At 46.5% G+C, this 22322-nt stretch overlaps 4 protein-coding genes across 5 annotated transcripts in view; 3 read left to right on the forward strand and 1 right to left on the reverse strand.

Annotated features, from left to right (window-relative positions):
- Window positions 1-182: 182 nt before the first annotated feature.
- On the forward strand, window positions 183-8983 carry MED31 (mediator complex subunit 31). Its single transcript, XM_068976383.1, has 4 exons — window positions 183-297; window positions 1154-1231; window positions 1699-1795; window positions 6182-8983. The coding sequence occupies exons 1-4, from the start codon at window positions 270-272 to the stop codon at window positions 6372-6374; spliced, it is 396 nt and encodes a 131-aa protein (XP_068832484.1). The 5' UTR covers window positions 183-269; the 3' UTR covers window positions 6375-8983.
- TXNDC17 (thioredoxin domain containing 17) lies at window positions 7803-10707 on the reverse strand. The gene is made up of 5 exons (XM_068976382.1): window positions 10399-10707; window positions 10085-10275; window positions 9157-9238; window positions 8656-8731; window positions 7803-8022 (listed from the first exon to the last, which is right to left on the reverse strand). The coding sequence occupies exons 1-5, from the start codon at window positions 10482-10484 to the stop codon at window positions 7954-7956; spliced, it is 504 nt and encodes a 167-aa protein (XP_068832483.1). The 5' UTR covers window positions 10485-10707; the 3' UTR covers window positions 7803-7953.
- A 267-nt stretch (window positions 10708-10974) lies between these two features.
- Window positions 10975-14331, forward strand: LOC138083606 (collagen alpha-2(I) chain). The gene has a single exon (XM_068977442.1). It carries the CDS (start codon window positions 10975-10977, stop codon window positions 14329-14331), a length of 3357 nt encoding a protein of 1118 aa, XP_068833543.1.
- A 1367-nt stretch (window positions 14332-15698) lies between these two features.
- Window positions 15699-22322, forward strand: part of KIAA0753 (KIAA0753 ortholog) — a 57117-nt gene continuing 50493 nt past the window's right edge. For both annotated transcript variants that reach the window (XM_068976372.1, XM_068976373.1), the window contains exon 1: window positions 15699-16167. In XM_068976372.1, coding sequence (XP_068832473.1) covers window positions 16075-16167 — 93 coding nt within the window. In that variant the 5' untranslated portion in view covers window positions 15699-16074. The remainder of the gene's footprint in view (window positions 16168-22322) is intronic.

Consider the following 22322-nt stretch of genomic DNA (forward strand, 5'->3'; position numbering starts at 1 on the left):
CCTTGGGAACGCTGGGTTCATCCCCTCGAGAGCGCCGTCTGCCCCCGCATCGCCCCTTAGCCTGTCAAGAACCTGTCCGGGTGGAGGCGGGGTTGGGGCGGGGCGGGCCCTGGATGGGCGGAGCCACCCGGCCCCTTGCGAAGCTGTGCCCACCCCCGCATCCCACACTGCCCCGCGGCAGGAAGGGGACGCTGCGACTTCCGGACCTTCCCCGTTTCTCCGATCCTGGCTGTGTGGGGCTGCTGGGGACTTAAGAGTGTCTGCTGGTGATGGCCGCGGCCGTCGCTATGGAGACAGGTGAGTAGCGCTCTGAGCCTCGCGTTTTGTCAAATAGAAACAGTCCCGGGCCCAGACACCTGCTTCCCGGGATTTTTTGAGAATCCAGGCTCAACTCCCGGCAGAGTCAGTGATCGGAGTGGGAGGGACCAGGGTTTTTTTTTAGCGACTGGAAGGGCGAAGGTAATTTGGCCTTTTCAGAGTTTGTTTTGTTGGCCGATCCTTTCTCCCCGTTAGTTATTCAAACACTGGCCCCACCGGCTTCTGGCAAGACTAAAGGAGAGATTTTGGATCATAAACCGCTTCCTCGAGTTGTTTTTTTGCATCTCAGATGAGCTTGCCTAAGTTTAAAATATCGACAGCGAACTCTTGTATTACTGTGCCACTGACGGGTCTCACGTAAGCACGCGTTTCTTGATACTCACCAGGGTCTCTTTCATCTTGCATTCTGAACGTCTCTTGATGGATTTAGCATTTACTTTGTTTTTGCTAAGCTTGATCACTTAACAGCTTGTAACGCGTTATCAAAATAAGGCAAGGCACATTGCTGCAGCTTATCCTGGTGATCACTGTGAAGTCCCAACATAGTGGCTCACGAGTGATTAATGTTCTGCTCCATGTATGATCTTGTTTTCTTTGATAATTTAACTTTAGATAAACCTTTTTTTTTTTTTTTTTTGTTTAATCAGGGCTTTGCTTTCCTTAGACTTCTAAGGAAGGTTTTTCTCCTCCTACACCCAGTTTAGGAAAACCTTTGCATGCTCTTCTTTATGTAACTCAGCATTAGTCAGATGTCTGTACTGCTGTTTTCTGTCTAAAAATCAGTACTATATACAGTGACATTTATTTTGGATGATTTTGCTATCTTCTCTCCTAGATGATGCTGGAAATCGACTGCGGTTTCAGTTGGAGTTGGAATTTGTACAGTGTTTAGCCAACCCAAATTACCTTAACTGTAAGTTGTTGAGCACCTCATTGAAGTGAGTAGCTAGTTACGATTTCTGATAGAAGAGTCAAAATTCATAGTACTGTCGGCCCTTTGTATCCTTGGATGCAACCTCAGTTGGTGGAATCTGCCCATCCTGAGGGTGACAATACTGTCATGGCACTATGTTGTTTTGTACAGGAGATTGGAGCACCTGTGGATTCTCGTGTCTGCGGGGTCTCTTAGAACCAACTCCCTGTGGATTCTGAGAGATGACTTTAGTATCTAGTTTTGTACATTCTTAACTGAGTGGAATGACTGTTGCACTTATACTGGTATATATAATTGAGCAAACTGGGACTTCTGTTTTGAATTCAGTGTGTGTTGGTGGTGGGAATGTTATGTAAGTAAATTCTTTACGATTATGTTAGTCACAGATCAGTAGTCCAAGGACTGGTGTGCTCTACAGATGTATTTTTTTTTTTTATGCCTTTCAGTTCTTGCCCAAAGAGGTTACTTCAAAGATAAAGCTTTTGTTAATTATCTTAAGTACTTGCTTTACTGGAAAGAACCAGAATATGCCAAGTATCTAAAGTAAGTTTAATTTTTATAGTCCTAAACATGTGTGTACTTTATTATACTCCAAAGCACTGATATTTAATAGACTTCTTACTTTCACGTTGGAAAAAATACCTGTTGAATCTCTGCTCTCCTTTCAGTTGCCTCCGTTTTAATACGAGACACATCATCTCTAACTTAACTGGGATTCCTGCAGTATCTACTCATTGGTATTCCTCCTTTCTCCCTGCCCTGCCAAACAAAGAAGAACCATTTTCTACACAGAAGCCAACTTGGTCTCTTAAAAATAGAAATTACATTCCATTAGAACCCTTTGGTCGCTTCCCATTGCATGCAGAAGAAAATCTCATCTCTTAGCCCTGTGTGATCTGTCCCTGTCTTCTCTGACCTTATCTTGTACCACTCCCTGCATCTCACTGAGTTTCTGACCTCAAGGAACCCACAGTCTATATATGCAATGACAGCCATAGCCTGAAAATGAAAGAACATAGAAAGGGGTACTTACTTGTAAGCAAGGGTTTCTGGAGAAGGTAACCATACCCGAGTCTTAATAGCTGCTTTCTTATTTTATATATCTTACATAATAAATACATGAATTTATCATTCAGGTTGTGCAATAGATACTCTCATTTTAAGGCTTACTGAAATGCAAGGAGCATATTGTAATCACAAACATTTCTTTTTAATGATAAAAAATAAGCCTTGAACTCCCACCTCTGCTTTGTCTTAAATAGGTAGTCAAAAAGCAGTGGTGAAACGTCTAGCGTTTTTTTTCCCCTAAACAGACGCAAGTTTGAGAGGAGAATGTTTCAGACTTGTACTTTGGCCAAGCCACTTTTCTCTGTCTAATAACAGCTGATTTATGAAGTCCACATCCTCCTTTTGCCTGTGGGACCCTTTCCACCCTTACTGGCCCTTTATAAAAGAACCACTTATTCATTTAATAATCCAGAGAAAATATATATTTTTTTCTTTACTAGATTGCAACATGTTATATGTATGTATTATAGACTTAGAGACTCAGTGTTGGACACTGAGCCCTAGACACCGTCAGGTTCAATTTTACCCACAACATTGCTGAGATGGTCATCTGTATACTGGCTGGAAGTTTCTAGTGAACACATACTACTCATTCAGGGGCAGCCAATTCCGTCGTTAGCTAGATTCCAGAAAGTTCCTCCTTGTATTATTGTGTCCGACTCTTTGCAACCCCATAGATTGTAGCCTACCGGGCTCCTCTGTCCATGGGATTTTCCAGGCAATAGTACTGGAATCGATTGCCATTTCCTTCTCCAGGGGATCTTCCCAACCCAGGGCTTAAACCCAGGTCTCCCACATTGTAGACAGATGCTTTACCGTCTGAGCCACTAGGGAAGTCCTATAACATGATATACCTCTATGTAACTTTAACTCATGTTCTGAGTTTTGACCCTGAATTAATCCAGAATGAATCTATGCCTTCTTGAAGAATAACCATTCAGATATTTAAATTTTTAAGAGAGGGTGCAAATTAACTCCCATTTCATTTCTACACAAGGTTTTTGTTTACTAGTTGCCAACATTTAAAGATTGGAGAGTTTCATATTTTGATTCTGATTTCTAAGCTTCTCTTTAAAATTCTGGAAGATCTGATAACCCCAGGTCTTTGTTCTCCCAGGTCAGTCATTGGCTAGAGCAGAGCAGCAGCTACCTCTTCTAGACAATGTCCTCCACCATTTCACTAATAGCCACGACCTGCAGCTGTAATTTATCTCTTACATTCAAGGATTCACAGTGTTGATTTGCTGGTGGCTCAGACTGTAAAGCAATGGCACCCCACTCTAGTACTCCAGCCTGGGAAATCCCATGGGCGGAGGAGCCTGGTAGGCTGCAGTCCATGGGGTCGCGAAGAGTCGGACACGACTGAGCGACTTCACTTTTACTTTTCACTTTCATGCATTGGAGAAGGAAATGGCAACCCACTCCAGTGTTCCTGCCTGGAGAATCCCAGGGACAGGGGAGCCTGGTGGGCTACCATCTACGGGATTGCACAGAGTCGGACACAACTGAAGTGACTTAGCAATAGCAGCAGACTGTAAAGCATCTGTCTACAATGCGGGAGACCCGGGTTCAGTCCCTGGGTTGGGAAGATCCCCTAGAGAAGGAAATGGCAATCCACTCCAGTACTCTTGCCTGGAAAATCCCATGGACAGAGGAGCCTGGTAGGCTACAGTCCATGGGATCGCAAAGAGTTGGACACGACTGAGCGACTTCACTTTCACTTATGTCAGCTAAAATCCTTCAGTTCTCATTTTCATCAGTGCTGTTAGTTGAGTTCTCCATTTATTTCTCATTTGTTTTTTAAAAAAAATATAAATGCAAACTTTGCTTTTGTATCTCCTCTATGTCGTCTTGTTGGTTGATGCTATAATTGTAGCCTATTAAAATATTTATAGTCCCTTATTTTGAGCATGGTCTTCTCCAGGTCTTATAAGTGATCACTGTATGTCTAAGTTCCAGTTACTGAGAAGTAGCATTTGTTACTTGAAGACAGTCCTCTTGGTTATCACATTAATTTATTTTACGGAGGAAGAAACTAATCCTTAAGAAAGGTTAAGTATCCTGTTCAAGGACACCCAGCTGTAGAATGGGCAGAGCTGGTTTCAAACCTAGGTCTTTGTTGATAGAACATCCTCATGAGAAGGAAATAGCTCGAGTAGGTGTGAGTAGGGCTTTCCAGGCTTCAGTTCAGTTCAGTCGCTCAGTCGTGTCCGACTCTTTGTGACCCCATGGATCGCAGCACACCAGGCCTCTCTGTCCATCACCAACTCCTGGAGTTCACTCAGACTCACGTCCATCAAGTCAGTGATGGCATCCAGCTATCTCATCCTCTATCGTCCCCTTCTCCTCCTGCCCCCAATCCCTCTCAGCATCAGAGTCTTTTCCATTGAGTCAACTCTTCCTGTGAGGTGGCCAAAGCTGCTGCCAATTACAAGCAACTATGTATCTCTGGAGTATAGGAAGCAAATGTTCAATAAGGAAACATTGTGTTGGGGCCTACTGTGGTCCTCAAACCAGCAGTGTTGAATGCAGAGCTCAGGCTCCACCCCAGATTGATGACCTGGTTCAGCTGGTGGCTGCTAGTTTTCTCTGTATCAAGTTACTTGTTCTTCGCTTTGTATTTAATACCTATCTTGTGGGGGAATGCTTTGAGACGGTAAATATAGTGTTTCATATTTCAGTCTTTTACCTAACTTTGGCAATCTATGGAAAATACTTGCTTGAAAGCTTTTTCTGTGATTTTCTTATTCCATAATTCTTTATTCATTTGTTAGTTGAAATTCAGTTGTAAGGACAGAATATTTCCTTGTTCCTAATTTATTTATTCATTTTATAAAGTTACATCAGTATGGACTCCTGGATTCTTTATCTTGTGGGTTATAATTATGTATCTTCTTGAACTAGTGATCCTGGATACAGCCAATGGGAGCACCTTCAAACTGGCTCCTGTGTACTTTCAACAAATCCCTATATTTTTTGAGCATTTTTCTTTCTGCCACTATGTAATAGTCCAGGCTCATCTTTTGCTTTCCCTGTGTTAGCCGTAGGCATCAGCCACGTCTCCAACCAACCCTGGATAATACTATTTAAAACCCATGATCTGGGTACTCGGTGTGCTCATTGGTCCTGTAGTGTCATTGATTCTAGGCTCTCTCAACACATAAAGCTGGAAATGGGTCTGTGCGTATCTATTTCTATATCTGTGTGTGTGCGCACGTGTATAAAGCCATGAGTTCATCCTGTTTTCAGTTCCAACTTAATAACAGGATTCATTCTAGCCTTCCCCCTTCCTTAATCTGAAACCACTTTTCTGAGAGCCAGAGGTTTGGCTTTCTGTTTACAGTGTATGTGCTCAACCTCTGAGTATATGTACATAATTTCAGAATTGTTATATCCCTGTGGAAAACAGGAATACAATATCTGCATAGTTTTTTCTGAAGTTGACTCACTTTTAAAAGCTGTCTTATCATAGTTTATGGAAAACCAATAGGTATTAAACACATAATTATGAAAATAAAGTGTTCCTATCCCTTACCGTGGAAATCACCAGAAGAGAATAGTGTGATTTGTGCCCAGATGTTGACCAGTTATTGTGTTACCAGTTGACAGTAACGCTGTTTACCAGTTACTGTGTGGTCTTAGGTAAATTATTTAATCTTTCTAAGTTTACATTTTCTCACATTTGAAAATTTTGCTGACTTTTGATGATTAGCTTTTCTGTATATGCAGGAAAAAAAAAATATTACCAAAGTATACCAAGTTAATGTTACAGAGATGATAGAGTGCAAAAGCATGTTTAAGTGAGTTAACTAGAGCGTGGTATTATTATGTCAATCATTAAACTTATAAACTTAACCCCAGGTACCCTCAGTGTTTACACATGTTAGAACTGCTCCAGTACGAACACTTCCGCAAGGAGCTGGTGAATGCTCAGTGTGCGAAATTTATTGATGAGCAGCAAATTCTGCACTGGCAGCACTATTCCCGGAAGCGGATGCGCCTTCAGCAAGCCCTGGCGGAGCAGCAACAGCAGAATAACACATCAGGAAAATAAAAAGCTGGACCCTGACCAGGCTCCTAAGACATGTATATATTGCTTTTGTACAGTGAAGACAAAAAAACTGTTCCTATGTACCTTTATTATGGTAGCAGCCAGAACTGTTAGTGTGCTTATTTAATTGAACTTTTATTGTTACTAGATTATTTCTGTTAAACCAGAATTGTTTTGATTTTCCTGTGGATTTGTAAGCTTTTATAAGTATTTAACACAGAAATGTCTGAAGAACAGAAATGTTAGGTACTGCAGACCTATTTAAGGCAGTGGGGCATGAGGTAAGGGGAGGGCCACCAAGCCAAACCCTGCTCCTCATGTACAGTGGGGCCTGGGACAGGTCTGTCTTCTGGAGCCTTGCTGTCCCTCATATCAGCTACCCGACCTGTCCTCTGCCGAGTGATAGTCAGTGACCTCTTGACATCAGACACCAGGAACTGCATTAAGATTCTTAAATTCTACAGGCTGGAGACATACCTGTGTCGCGGGTTGCTTTGCAAGAGAGCTCTAAGGAAGAATCATTGGTATGTCACTGACCTAGTAACGGCAGGGAGAAAACTGGTGGTTAACTACTAATTGGACTCTTGACCTTGGACTAGAAAAGGTGAGGGGCCTCAGATACTTGCACTCATTTGAGAAAGCTGACATTTATTTGGTAGATAGCACAAACCCAGGCCCTAGGCTTAGCTGCATTCTCATTTTATCCTCAGAATGATCCATGTTCATAAAGGAGGAAACAGGTTTAGACGGGTTAAATAACTTGCCTAGGTTTACAGTTAGTCATAATCAGTGAGACTGACTCACAGAATGGAGTCCTTCCCACCACCAGGTTATATAGTCTCTGATCTCTCGGCCACCCACCTCATCCCAGTGAAGCACATCCAGAGAGCTGTAACAACACTGCCAGCATTAGGCAGACGCTGGAGCAGATGGCGCTGGACTTTCCTTCAGTGGTTAGGTTAAGTTCTACATTGTAAAGCCAAAGGTGTTTTAGGAATGATGATTCTTTTTAAATTCATGTAATTTAAGGTAAAAGATCCTAATTCCTTTAAGATTTGGAAGCTGTCTACTGGACTATTAGGGTCTTTTAGGTATTTGTCATCTCCACTAATACCTTTGTGCTACTACTGCCACTCCTAAAAGACTACGTTTTATCTACAGTAGCTTAAAAGTACCCTTGTTGTTTAGTTACTAAGTCGTGTCCGTCTCTTTGCGACCACGTGGATTGTAGCCTGCCAGGCTCCTCTGTCCATGGAATTTTCCAGGCAGGAACACTGGAGTGGGTTGCCATTTCCTCCTCCAGGGGATCTTCCCATCCCAGGGATAGAATCCATAACATCCCCTGCATTGCAGGCAGATTCTTTACCTCTAAGCCAATGGAGAAGCCCCAAAATACCCTTAGGTTAAAGCAAACTTGAGGGTTCATGAGTATTTTAATAGTGCTCTATTGTTTAGATATATACCGATTTCTTTTACATCATCCTTTATTAATTTACTTGTTAACATGAATTCAAAGCAGGTATGCAGTTTCTTTTATAGTAGAGCAAATCAGGAAATAGACACAATTTGCCATCAGCACATCTTAATCTTCAGAAAACAACATCTCCACAAGGTTGGCCTGAAGACACTCAGATTCTACCAGTTTTTGAGGCTGTAAGAGAAGAACAGTCATATCTTAACCCACAGTTACAAAAATGTTATTAGGAAGGGAATAAGTTGTTATGCTTTGAATGACACAAGTCTTGGAACAGAGAAATTAGGCCATACAGAAACTATCAACTAGTTGTAACAAGTTTTATGAAATAGTTAAAGATATTTACCTTAAGGTGAATCATTAAAATACTTGGTTCTGTGGACAAAAACAGGAGACAGCAAGCCCAATTTTACCCCTTCCCCTTAACTCTAATTGAGAATCCCAGGGCCATGACTAGAGGAGGTACCCTTTCATTTCCTCCAGGATTATGAATTAAGTTGAAAACAACTATTGATGCCGCTCTTTTAAGGAATTATATGTGAATCAGCTTTCTTCAGCAGTGCTTACAGAATTTTAAAATAAGAGTGGCTTTTAAAAGGCACGAAAACCCCCCCAGTATTTGCATTATTAGTACGTTATTGGGATTGGCCATAGGGATGAACGGCCAAGTTGTCTGTTTTGAATGCATTGTGGAGAGCAGTATGATGTTTGGGATGAAATGTCAAGATCTTTTCAAATTTGAATCCAGAACAAGTGAAGAGTTTTGATAGGGTGAATTGCATCTCCAAAACAGTTAAAATGGATACTCACTGTTCCATACTTAAGTAGTGTAGGCACTGCAGTTAATTTCAGGTTTTTCCTGAAGTCATTATTTGGATCTTTCCAACTATTTCAAAAAGAGAAAGTGATCATGAAAAAGATTTACTTGGTTTCTTAAAGTCTGCTTGATATTTGATACATGCCCACTTTTAGCCTTTAGTAATCATTTTTGTTGTAAACATTTAAAAAACCTTGAGGTCTATGACCTATTCTCCTGTGCAAAATTTCATTTAAGTGAATATATACTAAGATATAAAATAAATGTAAAGACAATTAAGTTCTGAACTAATATCAGGCCAAATTATTGAACTGCCCTTACCTAATACAAATGGCTGAACATTCAAAATTTTAATTTGTATTTAATATCTTTTACTTGCTTGACTTATCCATGATTGAACCTTAGAACTCAGAAGCTGAATCACAAAGGCCCTTCTTGCCTGTCTGCAAAAGTCTAGTGCATATCTGAGAAATAGAGTACCCATTGCCACTTACTAAGATTTTTCTCCTACTTGGCAGTAGATGAACACACATCCTTCACCAACATGCTTCAGCCCCTCTCGTACGACTGGTTCAGCTTTTTAAAAAGTTGATAAAAATGAAAGTAATTACACACCAACTCTACAATCAGGCGCTGACAAACGGCGTCCCTCTCCTTTCCCCTCAGTCTTGGTAAGTACTTAGACTACCGTGCAGTTAACTGAGATTAACACAAGTTAGGTGGGTTTTTTTTTTTTTTTTTTCTGATTTGAGAAATCAGAAATCCTTTAAGGGTAAGGTCCGGCTCTCAGTCCTGATTTGTCCCCAGGCCACAGCGCCCAGCACAATGAAAGACATACATCTTTGTTGAATTACGGAAAGGAGACCACCTCACGTGTCCTGCAAGACACAAAGTTCTAAAGGACTGCTGCTGCTAAGTCGCTTCAGTCGTGTCCAACTCTGTGCGACCCCATAGACGGCAGCCCACCAGGCTCCCCCGTCCCTGGGATTCTCCAGGCAAGAACACTGGAGTGGGTTGCCATGTCCTTCTCCAATGCATGAAAGTGAAAAGTGAAAGTGAAGTCGCTCAGTCGTGTCCGACCCTCAGCGACCCCATGGACTGTAGCCTTCCAGGCTTCTCCGTCCATGGGATTTTCCAGGCAAGAGTACTGGAATGGGGTGCCTTTGCCTTCTCCGTCTAAAGGTCTAGATTCCAAGATTACTTGGATCGAAGGATTAGAAGAGCACTTTTGGTGGGGCGGGAAGGTCTTAATACATTGAGGAGAGTCGCAACAGGATAGGAAAAGGCAAGAGGAAAGCTCAAATCGCCCTGCGGGACTCCGGGAGCAAGACCCTCCGCTTCCTCTCCACCCGGCTATCTGGCTATAACCTCGGCCTTCCAGCCACTTCCTCTGGGCTGCTGCCTCCCGAATCCTGGCCTCACCCTGCACGCAGTCTGGGCACCAGCTTTTCCCTTCGGCGTCCTTAGAACCAGAAAAGTAGGCGAAAATGGTCTTGCCACTGTGCTGTTCCACCACCTGCATGAACTCCTCGTAGCCGGACACGCTCACCTCTTCGTAGCTGGCCATCGGGAAAGCGTGCCTCGGAACACAAGCGATGTCTCGGGTTCCGCCACTGCGGGGCGGGGCGAAGCAGCTTCTGAATGGGCGGGGCGTGGGGCGGGGCCTGGGGGAGCCCGCCCGGCTCTGCGGTGCTATAGGAGCCTCTGAGGGCCAAAACGCCTCCGCACAGTCTTATCTGCTCTGGTTTGTCAGATCTTTCTGCGCCGGTGGCACCCCGAAACCCCGGCTTCTGCCCCAGTCTGGGCCCGGTTCCAGCCCCATATGCAGTGGCTGCAAAACCTGCCGCGGCGCGGTCCCTGAGCCCCTTGGTGGCTCCGGAGCTTTAACGGCTCCCAAGTTGCCCTGGGTCTGTTGCCATGGCGACTGGGCCAGCGGCCGGAAGCGGGGCCTAGTCGCGACCCACCCCCTGCCGGCTTCATGGTAGCCGCGACGCTCCCCAGGCCAGGTGGGCTCCAGCTGGAGCTGGGGGGATTCTGGGAAGCTGCGTTAGGAGTCAGGGATCTGAGGGAGAGGAGACTTTGACCCGGGGCGGATCCTGCCGCTTGTCGGCACTAGTTACCTTTTCTTCTGCCGAGACGTTAGTTGGGGGCGGGCGTCCGGGACTGGGCGGGAGTAGGGGGCTGGGAGGGAAGAAGGCTTCGAGGGCCAGAGCTGAGTGTGTGAGAGCGTGTGTGGAGCCGCCCTCGGAGCTGGTGCTGAGACAGAAAGTGCCCCGGGGCTGTGTTGGGAAGGCGGGAGTCATTCTGGAGCGATGAGTGGGGCGGCTGGCCAAGGGGCCTTGCCCGGGTCGAGCGTGCGTGAGCTCGCGGCAGAGAGACCGGGCCTATGCGTGGGACCCAGCCGGTCCGGACGCGGAGTCCGGCGGCCTTGGGGGAAGAGATGGGGTGCAGGGTTGTTCCGAGGCCGTGGAACTAGGCGCCGGGCGAGGTGTTCCGTGCGGGAGACGCGCTGCGTGAGTGCGGACAGGCTGCCGAACCGTCGGCGGCCATGGGGGAGAAGACAAGCAGCGGGAAGAGCCCAGGCCTCGGGGGAAAACGAGGCTGCGGGAACACCTGGCTCTGCAGTCTCGATGGAGGCTGCACGAGACCGTGGGACCGTGTGGGTAAACGGGGCTGTGGGGGAACCGCAGGTGGTGGGGCCTGTCGGCTCTGTATGGGTGACTGGCACTGGGGAGGAGGAGACGGTTTACAGGAGTCCCCCGGGCTGTGAGAGAAAAGGTCGTCCGGGATCCATGGGGCATGGGAGCATTCTGGAACTGTGGTTGAAGGTGCAGGCCATGAGGGCAGCTTCAGGAGGTGGGCAACGAAGCAGAGTCGAGCTTCATCCTGTGCCCGCAGGAGAGGGGCCGGTTGAAAGAGGGGTTCCTGGCCGAGCTTCGTGGGTAGAGACCAGCCGTGAAGGTCTCACTGGACCCTGGGTGAAAGGACAGGCTGGGGCAGCCCCCCGGGGCCGGGGACTATCCATCCCTCCGGGCGCAGGGGCAGGCTGTGAGAGGGCCATGGGCTGCTGTGGGCAGGGCCAGGCTGTGAGGATGCCACCTGTGGCTGTGCCTGGAACTCTGGAGGCAAGTTCCGGGATTGCCCCACACCTGCCTGGGAGGGGACAAGCTGTGGGGGTGCCTGGGCCCTTGGAGGGGATTGGCTATGGGGTTGCCCCCAGCTCTTCAGTGAAAGGACTGACTGTGGGGGTGCCCGGGGCCACGGGGTGGCCTGAGGCTGTGGAGGTACCCAGAGCTGTGGCGAGAGAGCTCTGCTGTGGAGGGGCTGCGGATCCTTGGGGGAGACAGCGGGCAGCACAGGTGCCCGGGGCTGTGGCACAGGAGGTGATCTGTGGGCACACGCCAGGCTTCTGGGGGAGAGGGCAGACCGCAGCTGTGCACAGAGCGGCCCAAGGGGACACCCCCTCTGTGGATGCCCCAGCTGTGTGGTGGAGGAGACGAGCTGTTGGGGAGACAGGCCCCGGGACACTTCCTGGCCTGTGGGGCACCAGACAGCCTGTAGAGGTGCCTTGTGCGATTGAAGAGGGAGTGAGATGTGGGGGTGACCCATGCTGCAGGGAAAGGGGACCGGCCGGGTGGGCAGAGACAGGTTCTGGGGGCAACTCAGGGTCCTGGGAAGCTGCCCAGACTGCGGGCTGGGCAATGTGTGGTCCCGAGGAGCAGGAGGCAGGCCCTGGCAGTGTTCCAGGCCACTGGGGTATAGGACAGGCTACAGGGCTACCTTGGGCTCCCGGGACAGAGACAGGGTGTGGGTGTGTCCTGGGTCTGTGGGGAACACAGCAGCCATTGGGGGTGTCCCAGGCTGTGGGATTATCGGGGGCCAGAGGAGTGCAGACCCCCTGCTGCTGTGTCCTGGGCCTGTGGGCTAGACAGCAGGCTCTGGGGGTGCCTCTGGCTGAGGCAGTGCCGGCCGTGGTCAGAGAGGAGACCTATGGTGGGAATGTCTTGGGTCTCCTGGAAAGGAGGCAGGCTCTAGGGGAGCAGGAGGCTGTAGTGCCCGCCGCTGTAGGGGGTCCTGGATCTGTGTGTCAGGAGACTGGCTGTGGGGACTCTTCCTGTCTCTGCCTGAGGAGACAGGCTGTAGGGCTGTCTGAGCTTGTGAGGGTACCAGAGACAGCTGGGGTGTCCAGCTACAGGTGTGCCCTAGCTCCGTGTGCTCCAAGTTCCGGGAGTGAAGCTGCCAGGGTGCCTGCCGCTGTGTGGGTGTCTGACTCTGTGGGTCAGGAAGGCAGCTCCAGGGAGGACTGGAACCTGTGGGCAGGGGTTCATCCTGCCGGGAGACCCACGGCTTCAGGGGTACCCATGGCTCCCCAGGAGCTGTGGTTGGCGGGGGAGGATGCTGGCTCGTGGGGAAGGAGACAGAGTGCCAGGGTGCCCATGGCTGCTGAGGTGCCCCGGGCTCCTGGGGTGTGTGGTTCCCTGGGGGTGGAGACTGGCCCTGGAGATTTCTCGCACTTGCCAGGGAGGAGACAGACGGCAGGAGTCTCTCTGGCTGCAGGGGTGTTTGCAGATGCGGGAGTGCCCGTGGCCCTCAGGGCGCCTCGGCCTGTGCAGGAGTTAGCTGGTTCTGGAGGTGTCCCAGGCTTGTGCGGGGAGAGAGAGACAATGTGGGGACCTATGGCTGCTGTGGATCCCACCAGAATGGGGATGCCCACCACTGCCAGAGTGCCTGGGCCCATGAATGAAGAGATGGGGCCTGGGGGCATCTCAGGCTTGGCGGGAGGGAGACAGTCTCGGGGAGCATGTGTGGCCATGGGGCTGCACACAGCCATGGGGATGCCAGGGCCTGTGGGGGAGGAGATGCTCTCTGGGCATTTCTCAAGCTTATCAGGAAGTAGACAGACTGCTGAGGTGCCGGTGGCAGCTGCCAGCATTTCCCTGACGGTGGGGGTGCCCACAGCTGCCAGGGCCCCTGGACCGCTAGTGGGCGATGTTATCTCTGGGGATGGCTCAGGTGAATGGGGAAGGAGACCCTTGACTGAGGTGCCTGTGGCTGCCAGGGCTGCAGGACTTGTGGATGGGGAGACTGGCTCTGAAGGCATTGCAGACCCATGGAGGAGACCTGACGGAGCCGTCCGTGAGGCTGCGAGGGTGCCTCTGTCTTTGGGGGTGCTTGCAGCTGTAGGAGTTCCCATGGCAGGGCCCAGGCCTGCGGTGGTGTGGGTGACTGGGCCTGCAGGAGAAGAACCCAGGGCAGCTGTTTCTGACCTCCCGGGGGTGAGGAGACAGTTCACAGAGGGCCCCAGGGCTCCCCCCACAGGGGAGATCGGAGGTAGAAATGTCCTGGGGCTGGCCAGGAGGAGCCAGCCAGTGGGGGTGTCTTACACCTGTGGGCACGGGACCAGGTTATGGAGGTGCCTGTCAGCGGGGGAAGAACTGGACTATGAGAACATGCCAGGAGTGTCCAGAACAGGTGCGACTGGGGGGGAGAACGAAGCTGAGGAGGTGCCCCCAATTTCACAGGAGGAGACAGGCAGCGGCTTCATCAGAGATCTCGCACGGCAGGGTGGGAGGAGACAGGCTGGAGGAGAGTCTGCCGTCAGGGTGGGGGAAGGCAATTTGGGAGACAGTTTTGAGGGGGAGGACAGATTGAGGGGGGCGTTCCACTAGTAAGGGTGGCGTTGGGGGATCCTGGGGCTCTTGGGGAGGGATCAGGTTGGGGAAAGATTTGTCCTGGGGTGTAGGGATGTCTCGGGATGGAGGAGAGAGGCTTTGTGGAGACACCTCACCACATATGGGATGGCAAATGGGGAGGTTTCCCGCATGGGAAAGGGAGGCTTGGGGTCGGTGTCCCTGGACTTTGTGTGTGTATGTGTTTGTGTGTATGTGTAGCACCACTTGAGGTATTCTGGAACTGTGGGATCACCTAGTTTTTTCCTGTTGGAGAATGGACCCATAGGCCTTTGGCATCCAGCCAGGGAGTATTGACATCGTAAAAGTCCCAGCTGCCGAGAGCCCGCCTCTGCAGGCTCCTTCCTTCTGCGGCTCCAGCCCCTGAACTGTGTTGACGTCAGGCCATTGGGATGGCCTCACTCGTGTTCCTCCTCCCGTCTTCGCTTTTGATCGTATCTCTACAGCCTTAGAAACAAGGAATCTCTATATTCCTACTCGTGTATCAGCTCTAAGCAAGTCTAGTCTGCAGTCCTTGGCTTTATTCATAAGTTTGGGAAATCCCGAGTTTTCCAGTTCTTATTGAATTCTTTAAGAGGACAGGCTCTCCTCATACCTTTAACACTGGTCAACTTATGGAAAACCTGCTTAATTCGACAAATGTTGAGTTGAATTGTCTACTGTGCTCAAAACCTGTGTTGGGGGAAATCTCAGAGAAGCACATGACAAGGTCCTTCCCCTCAAAGAACCTTGTCTAGCTGGGAAGCTGAGACAGATACGTGTGAAATAGGTAAATAACAACACAAGCAAGTGGGTGAGTACAGGGGGCGTGGTGTCTATAAGGAGGCATTCAGAACAGGGAGAGCCCCTCCCATGTGGCTTACAAAACACTTTCCTATCTTTAGACAGCTGTAGGGTGGGGGGGAGTTAGGGTGAACCTGAAGAAGTATAGAGGTCATTCCGCTAGTTCCTGGCCGTTTCTGGCATCCGTCTAGGTATTCTGATGCCACTGGTTTATTTAGAGTCATTCAGAGTTAGATCCTTTTGAGCTACCTAGAAGAGTGAAGTGTACTGCTTTTTGATTAGAATTTATTAACGTAGGCTGTATATCCATAAAACTTCCTGCTGGAAAGTGCTTGTTACCATAGAAGAGCTCTGTTTTTGGAATAACATCTTATTGGCAACCCCTGAGATGTGAAATTTGGAATGAGAAGGACTCAAGAAGTAGTCATTAGGCTAGTTGTTGTTTAGTTGCTCAGTCATGTCTGGGACTCTGCGACCCTGTGGATTGTAGCCTGCCAGGTCCCTCTGTTGGTGGGGATTTCCCAGGCAAGAATACCTGAGTAGGTTGCCATTTCCTTCTCCATTGGATCTTCTCGACTCAGGAATTGAAGTACAGTTCCTGCGTCTTCTGCATTGGCAGGCAGATTCTTTACCACTGAGCCACGAGGAATGCCCATGTCATTAGGCTGGTGTGTCCTCTGTACTCGTGGAACGTAGACTTTCAACAGTGTAGTTGCTTTAGTATATGAAAGAAACCATCAACGCAAGCATTCGCTCTGTAGTGTGAGGTTGCCGTGGACTACTAGAATACTCTTACATGAGCATAGCATTGTGTTTTACTTATTCTTTCGCTTTGAAAAGGTTGGTCTAAAAGCGCTTTCTTTTATGTCAGGCAGTGATTTTAGGGGAAAACTTGGCCAATGACTGAGCTCTCACTATCCGTCTACACTGTCTGACTCCATGGGACCAGGCAGACCAGCCTCCGCGTGTGTTCATCTGGCATCTGGTGTCCAACTCGATGGGAGGAGTGACCCCAGTAAACTTCAGACCCAGGTAGTTTCGTTTCATTTCTCTCTTTCAGTTTTTGTTATGAAACTTTTCAGACAGAGAAAAGGACAATGAACACATTTTAAGTCACCTCTTAGATTTAAGCATTATCACACCTAAGAAAATGGAAAAAAGTAGTTCCCTCATATTCTCTAATAATGTCTTCTTTCAGCTTCACCCACTTGTCCTCTAAATGTCTTTTTGTATTAATGAAAATCCTCACACATACAGCAAGCTGCATTTTACAGTGAATATATCTGTCCTTCAGTCCATGCCTCCAGAATCCATTCATCAATCCATCTTACTTTTGGATGCATATCAAAATAAATTGCAGATGTGTGTACCCTAAGTCCTTGTGCATGCATATCATACACTAGAATTCTTTCTTTGTATACTGGTTTCTTTTGATGTATATTTTGCATCTTCAGCAACTACATTGAAATGTATACATTTTGTCATATTTGCTAAGTTTTGACCAGTGTGTACACACATGTGTAAGTCATATCTCAGATACTGATCATTTCCATTACCTCAGAATGTTCTCTTGTGCCCCTTCCTAGTCAGTGGTGCTGCCCACCCTTAACAGGCACCACTATTCTGATTTTTTTTCACCACAGATTAGTTTCTGTGTTCTAGAACTTCATGTACACAGAATCATATACTATGTACTCTTCAGCGTGGGTTTAATGTTTCTGAGCTGGATCCACTTTGTTTCGTGTATCAGTAGTTACTTTTTTAATACTGAGTCCTGTTCCATACCACTGTTTACTCATTCCCTAATTGATGGACACCTGGGGTATTTCTATTTTAAGCCATTGTGAGTGAAGCTGCTACATTCTTATACAAATCTTTTTGCAAACATGTTTTCATTTCTCTTGGGTAAATACCTGGGAGTAAAATTACTGGCTCATAGAGTAGGTGTCTGTTTAGTTTTTTAGCAAACCAACAGACTTTCCCAAAGCAGTCTGTATCATTTTATGTTCCTACCAGTAATGAATGAGAGCTCCAGCTGCTCCACATCTTTGCCAGCATTTGGTGGTGTTTTAAAATTGTAACTATTTTCGTGGGTGTGTAGTAATATGTCAGATAAAATTTTGACTTAATTTCAGACTGACCGAAAAGTTGTAAGAATGCTACACAGTGTTCCTGGATACCCTTCTCCCAGATTTCCCAGATGTTAACTTTTTGTTACATGTCCCCTCTCCCTTTCTCCCTCCCTCCTTCCTTTTTCTTTTCTTTCAATGGCACCCCACTCCAGTACTCTTGCCTGGAAAATCCCATGGACAGAGGAGCCTGGTAGGCTGTAGTCCATGGGGTTGCAAAGAGTCCGACACAGTTGAGTGACTTCTTTCACTTTTCACTTTCCTGCACTGGAGAAGGAAATGGCAACCCACTCCAGTGTTCTTGCCTGGAGAATCCCAGGGATGGCGAAGCATGGTGGGCTGCCATCTCTGGGGTTGCACAGGGTCAGACATGACTGAAGCGACTTAGCAGCAGCAGCAGAAGCTTTACACACACACACATACACAAATGCATACAGTTGTTTTCTGCGTGCGTGCACACACACACACATGCAAATTGTTTTCTGAACTGATTAATTTAAGGACATGATACCCTTTTGCCCCTAAGTACTTGTGCTTGTATAATCATGGTTCAGTTCAGTCGCTCAGTCATGTCTCTTTGTGACCCCATGAATTGCAGCACGCCAGGCCTCCCTGTCCATCACCAACTCCTAGGGTTCACTCAGACTCACATCCATTGAGTCAGTGATGCCATCCAGCCATCTCATCCTCGGTCGTCCCCTTTTCCTCCTGCCCCCAATCCCTCCCACCATCAGAGTCTTTTCCAATGAGTCAACTCTTCGCATGAGGTGGCCAAAGTACTGGAGCTTCAGCTTTAGCATCATTCCTTCCAAAGAAATCCCAGGGCTGATCTCCTTTAGAATGGACTGGTTGGATCTCCTTGCAATCCAAGAAACTCTCAAGAGTCTTCTCCAACACCACAGTTGAAAAGTATCAATTCTTTGGCGCTCAACTTTCTTCACAGTTCAACTCTCACACCCATACATGACCACTGGAAAAACCATAGCCTTGACTAGATGGACCTTAGTCGGCAAAGTAATGTCTCTGCTTTTGAATATGCTATCTAGGTTGGTCATAACTTTCCTTCCAAGGAGTAAGCATCTTTCAATTTCATGGCTGCAGTCACCATCTGCAGTGATTTTGGAGCCCCCCAAAATAAAGTCTGACACTGTTTCCATTGTTTCCCCTTCTATTTCCCATGAAGTGATGGGACCAGATGCCATGATCTTCATTTTCTGAATGTTGAGCTTTAAGCCAACTTTTTCACTTTCCTCTTTCGCTTTCATCAAGAGGCTTTTCAGTTCCTCTTCACTTTATGCCATAAGGGTGGTGTCATCTGCATATCTGAGGTTATTGATATTTCTCCTGGCAGTCTTGATTCCAGCTTGTGCTTCTTCTAGCCCAGTGTTTCTCATGATGTACTCTGCACAGAAGTTAAATAAGCAGGGTGACAGTATACAGCCTTGACGTACTCCTTTTCCTATTTGGAACCAGTCTGTTGTTTCTTGTCCAGTTCTAACTGTTCCCTCCTGACCTGCATATAGGTTTCTCAAGAGGCAGGTCAGGTGGTCTGGAATTCCCGTCTCTTGAAGAATTTTCCACAGTTTATTGTGATCTACACAGTCAAAGGGTTTGGCATAGTCAATAAAGCAGAAATAGATGTTTTTCTGGAACTCTCTTGCTTTTTCGATGATCCAGCAGATGTTGGCAATTTGATCTCTGGTTCCTCTGCCTTTTCTAAAGCCAGCTTTAACATCAGGAAGTTCCCAGTTCACATTGCTGAAGCCTGGCTTGGAGAATTTTGAGGATTACTTTACTAGCATGTGAGATGAGTGCAATTGTGTGGTAGTTTGAGCATTCTTTGGCATTGCCTTTCTTTGGGATTGGAATGAAAACTGACCTTTTCCAGTCCTGTGGCCACTGCTGAGTTTTCCAAATTTGCTGGCCTATTGAGTGCAGCACTTTCACAGCATCATGTTTCAGGATTTGAAATAGCTCATGGTATAGTGATCAAAATCAGGAAATTATCGTTAAAATGATGCTATCGTGTCATCTACAGATCTCACTGAGATTTTGTTAGTTGTTTCAATAATGTCCTTAATAGTGAAAGAAAATCCAAAATCATGACTTTTGTTACATTGCTTTAGTTTTCTTTAATCTGAATGATTTCTGAGTCTGTATTTCATGACATTGACATTTTTGAAAAATGCAGACCTGTTATTTGAGGATTTCCCCTCAATTTGGGTTTGTCTGAAATTTTCTCATAGTTACATTCAGGTTGTGCACCCGTGGTGGGAAAACCACCGAAGTGATGCTGAGTTCTTCTTAGTGCATCACCTCAGGAGGTACATAGGTCGACTCATTCCCATTACTGACCATGTTCCCTTTTATTGTTTAATTAAGGTGGTGTCTGCCAAGTTTTCCATTGTAAAGTTATTCTTTTACCTTTTGTAATTGGAAGTTTCTGTCTTTGAGACCATGTTAATATCCATTTACTTCCCAGAGTTCATTTGCTTTTAGCATTCATTGATGACTTTTGCCTGAATCAGTTTTTTATTATGACAATTGACAAGTGGTGATTTACTTATATCAGAGGATACTTTTAGCATTTTACTTAATTCAATATGATATTCAAACGGTCTCTGATTTGGTCAGTGAAGTGAGAGTCACTTCAAGTTGATTCCAGTGTCCTTTTCACGTTGCCGTCAGCCTTTGACCACTTTTTGGTATAAAGAGATAATGCCAGGCTCAGAGTATTTTGCCCCTTCCCAGCCACTCTTGAAGGGAGCCTTCATCCCTTTGGTGGTGAATGAGTTTTAGGAGTCAGTGTCTAGGTACTGGGTATGCGCGTTGGTTCTTGGATGTCAGTGTTTCGTCCTGTGCTGTCCCCTAGGACAGAGGTGGGAAATAGCTGTGTACACTCGTGTGCCTGAACACAATTCATATGCAGCTCTGCACTCATATCTGCATCCTCCCCTCCTTCCTTCCCCTCTCCTCTCTCTTACTCCCTTCTTTCCCTCCTTTCTCTGTGTCTGCCTGCCTGTCTGTCTGCCTATCTGTCTATATTAAAACCCTCTGAATGCACATAGGTATCGCCAATCCAGTCCAACATTTCCCATATGTAACTCCCATATTCAAGAGTATAAAACCAGTTCCCAGTTACCCACAGTGTGTGTACTCATTTGCTTAATCCTAGAATGTACAAAACTGTTTGAAAATTCGACCCATGCCTCTGCAAAGGAAAATAACACTACAGATTAGAGTTCAGTATTTGTTTAGAGAACTTGTTGTCTTTAGCCTGAGGGCAGATAGTCCAAATGCTATGTTCCAAAGTTGATTGGGTTGATTTTTTTTTTTTTAACCCTCACTTTTTAGTGTGGTTGTGTTAGTCTTTTGAACTTCAATTTGCTTCATTGGTTTCTGTTAGTATTCATTTTTAGTGTTTTCCTTCATCCTTTTGAATTTTGTTTATTATCTCTTTCCCTTTCTCCCCTCTCTTTTCCTTCCTTTCTCTCCAGTGTATGTGAAACATTAACGTGATTCCAAACAAATCTATGCAGAAAAGAACATTCAGTGAAATATTACCCCCCCATCCCCAACCATTCCCTCTGTCCTTTCCACCCAATTCCTCCCCATACCCTGTAGATACTTTATCTTATTGTTATTTGATTCTTCTTCCCTATGTTTCCTTTTGCACAAATAATCAGCTGCATGTGTACTTTCTCATGAACTATCTCTCCCCTCTTTTGAAGGGTGGCCTGCCAATGCAAGAGGTTCAGGAGGCATGGGTTCGATCCCTGGGTCAGGAAGATCCCCTGGAGAAGGAAATTGCAACGCACTCCAGTGTTCTTACCTGGAGAATCCCATGGACAGAGGAGCCTGGTGCACTACAGTCCATGGGGTTGCAAGCAGCTGGACACGACTGAGCACACATGCACGCACATATTACAGATACTCTTTTTTGCACTGACTAGCATGCCTGAGAAATCCCTACCCATGGGTTCTTGCACATCTTCCTCATTCTTCTTTACATCTTCATGGTACTTCTCTGCATGGGTGTACCATAGACTGAGACATGCTTTTACGTGGGCATTTAGATCGGTTTCAGTGCTTTGCAGTTGAAAACAACACATGTATACCCTGTGCGTATGTATTGTTGGGGATATATCTTCAGAATATATTTCTGGAAGTGAGACTGCGAGGTCAGAAGGCAAATGCACGTGTGGTTTTATTCACTGTTGCCAGAGTCCCGTCCCTGGGACCTGTACTCCCACGGGGACCCTGTGAGCAGGCCTGTCTTCCCACAGCCCTGCCAGCAGCTTGTGTTGTGTCTCTTGATTTTGCTGCTCTGTTGCTGTCTCAGTGTGTTTTCACTTAGTATTTTTATGAGCCTGACCAACATTTCATGCATTTAAGGGTCATATTTCTATCTTTTTTTTTTGTTGTTAATTGTTCATGTGTTTTTACCATTTTCTACTGAGTTTTGATCTTTTTTTTCACCTCAGTTTTTAAGATTTCTTTATAAATGGGAGCCCTTTGTATTTGCAGATATTTTTCCAGTTCTTTCCAGATGGTGTTCTTTTTTAACCGTAAAAAACAAGTTGTTTTTAAAATTTTTACTTGAAGTAATAAAATTTATCACTGTTTCATTACACATAGATTTTGAGTTATAGTTGGAAAGCCTTTCTCTACCCCCAGGTTAAATAGCAATTCACTCTTTGTTTATTTACTTTAGTATATATATCAAATCCCCTAGGTATTTTAGGTCATTTTTTACTCTGGGGGGAAGGATTTCTCTAATAAGCCCACAAGTTCCAAGTGCTGTTCCTCATTCTGTGCACTTTCCAGATGGTAACTTTTTTTTTCCCCCTCTCATAATCTCTACTTCTTTTCCCTAAAATTCTTTCCTTCAGTTTTCTTGCACTGGGTTTATTTTAAACTGACTCTTCATGTACATGATTATATAAACACACATTATCGTGTGTACTGTGAGAGTTGGGGAGGCCATCTCCACGAATAAGACATCTTCATACAGGCTTTGCCAAGCCTGCTGGCAGAATCTTCCAAGGCTGGTGACCT

This window comes from Capricornis sumatraensis, chromosome 8 (genome assembly GCF_032405125.1).
Source record: "Capricornis sumatraensis isolate serow.1 chromosome 8, serow.2, whole genome shotgun sequence".
NCBI classification, from domain to species: Eukaryota; Metazoa; Chordata; class Mammalia; order Artiodactyla; family Bovidae; genus Capricornis; species Capricornis sumatraensis.

Excerpts from the sequence above, each read along its gene's own strand:
- MED31 (XM_068976383.1), top strand. The coding sequence starts at position 270 with ATGGCCGCGGCCGTCGCTATGGAGACAG. Across the intron at positions 298-1,153 it reads GGCCGTCGCTATGGAGACAG|ATGATGCTGGAAATCGACTG; the intron begins GTGAGTAGCGCT and ends CTTCTCTCCTAG. Across the intron at positions 1,796-6,181 it reads GAATATGCCAAGTATCTAAA|GTACCCTCAGTGTTTACACA; the intron begins GTAAGTTTAATT and ends ACTTAACCCCAG.
- TXNDC17 (XM_068976382.1), bottom strand. The coding sequence starts at position 10,484 with ATGGGGCTGGAACCGGGCCCAGACTGGGGCAGAAGCCGGGGTTTCGGG. Across the intron at positions 10,276-10,398 it reads GATCTGACAAACCAGAGCAG|TGGCGGAACCCGAGACATCG; the intron begins ATAAGACTGTGC and ends CCCGCCCCGCAG. Across the intron at positions 8,732-9,156 it reads CAAGTAGGAGAAAAATCTTA|TTGGAAAGATCCAAATAATG; the intron begins GTAAGTGGCAAT and ends TTTTTGAAATAG.
- LOC138083606 (XM_068977442.1), top strand. The coding sequence starts at position 10,975 with ATGAGTGGGGCGGCTGGCCAAGGGGCCTTGCCCGGGTCGAGCGTGCGT.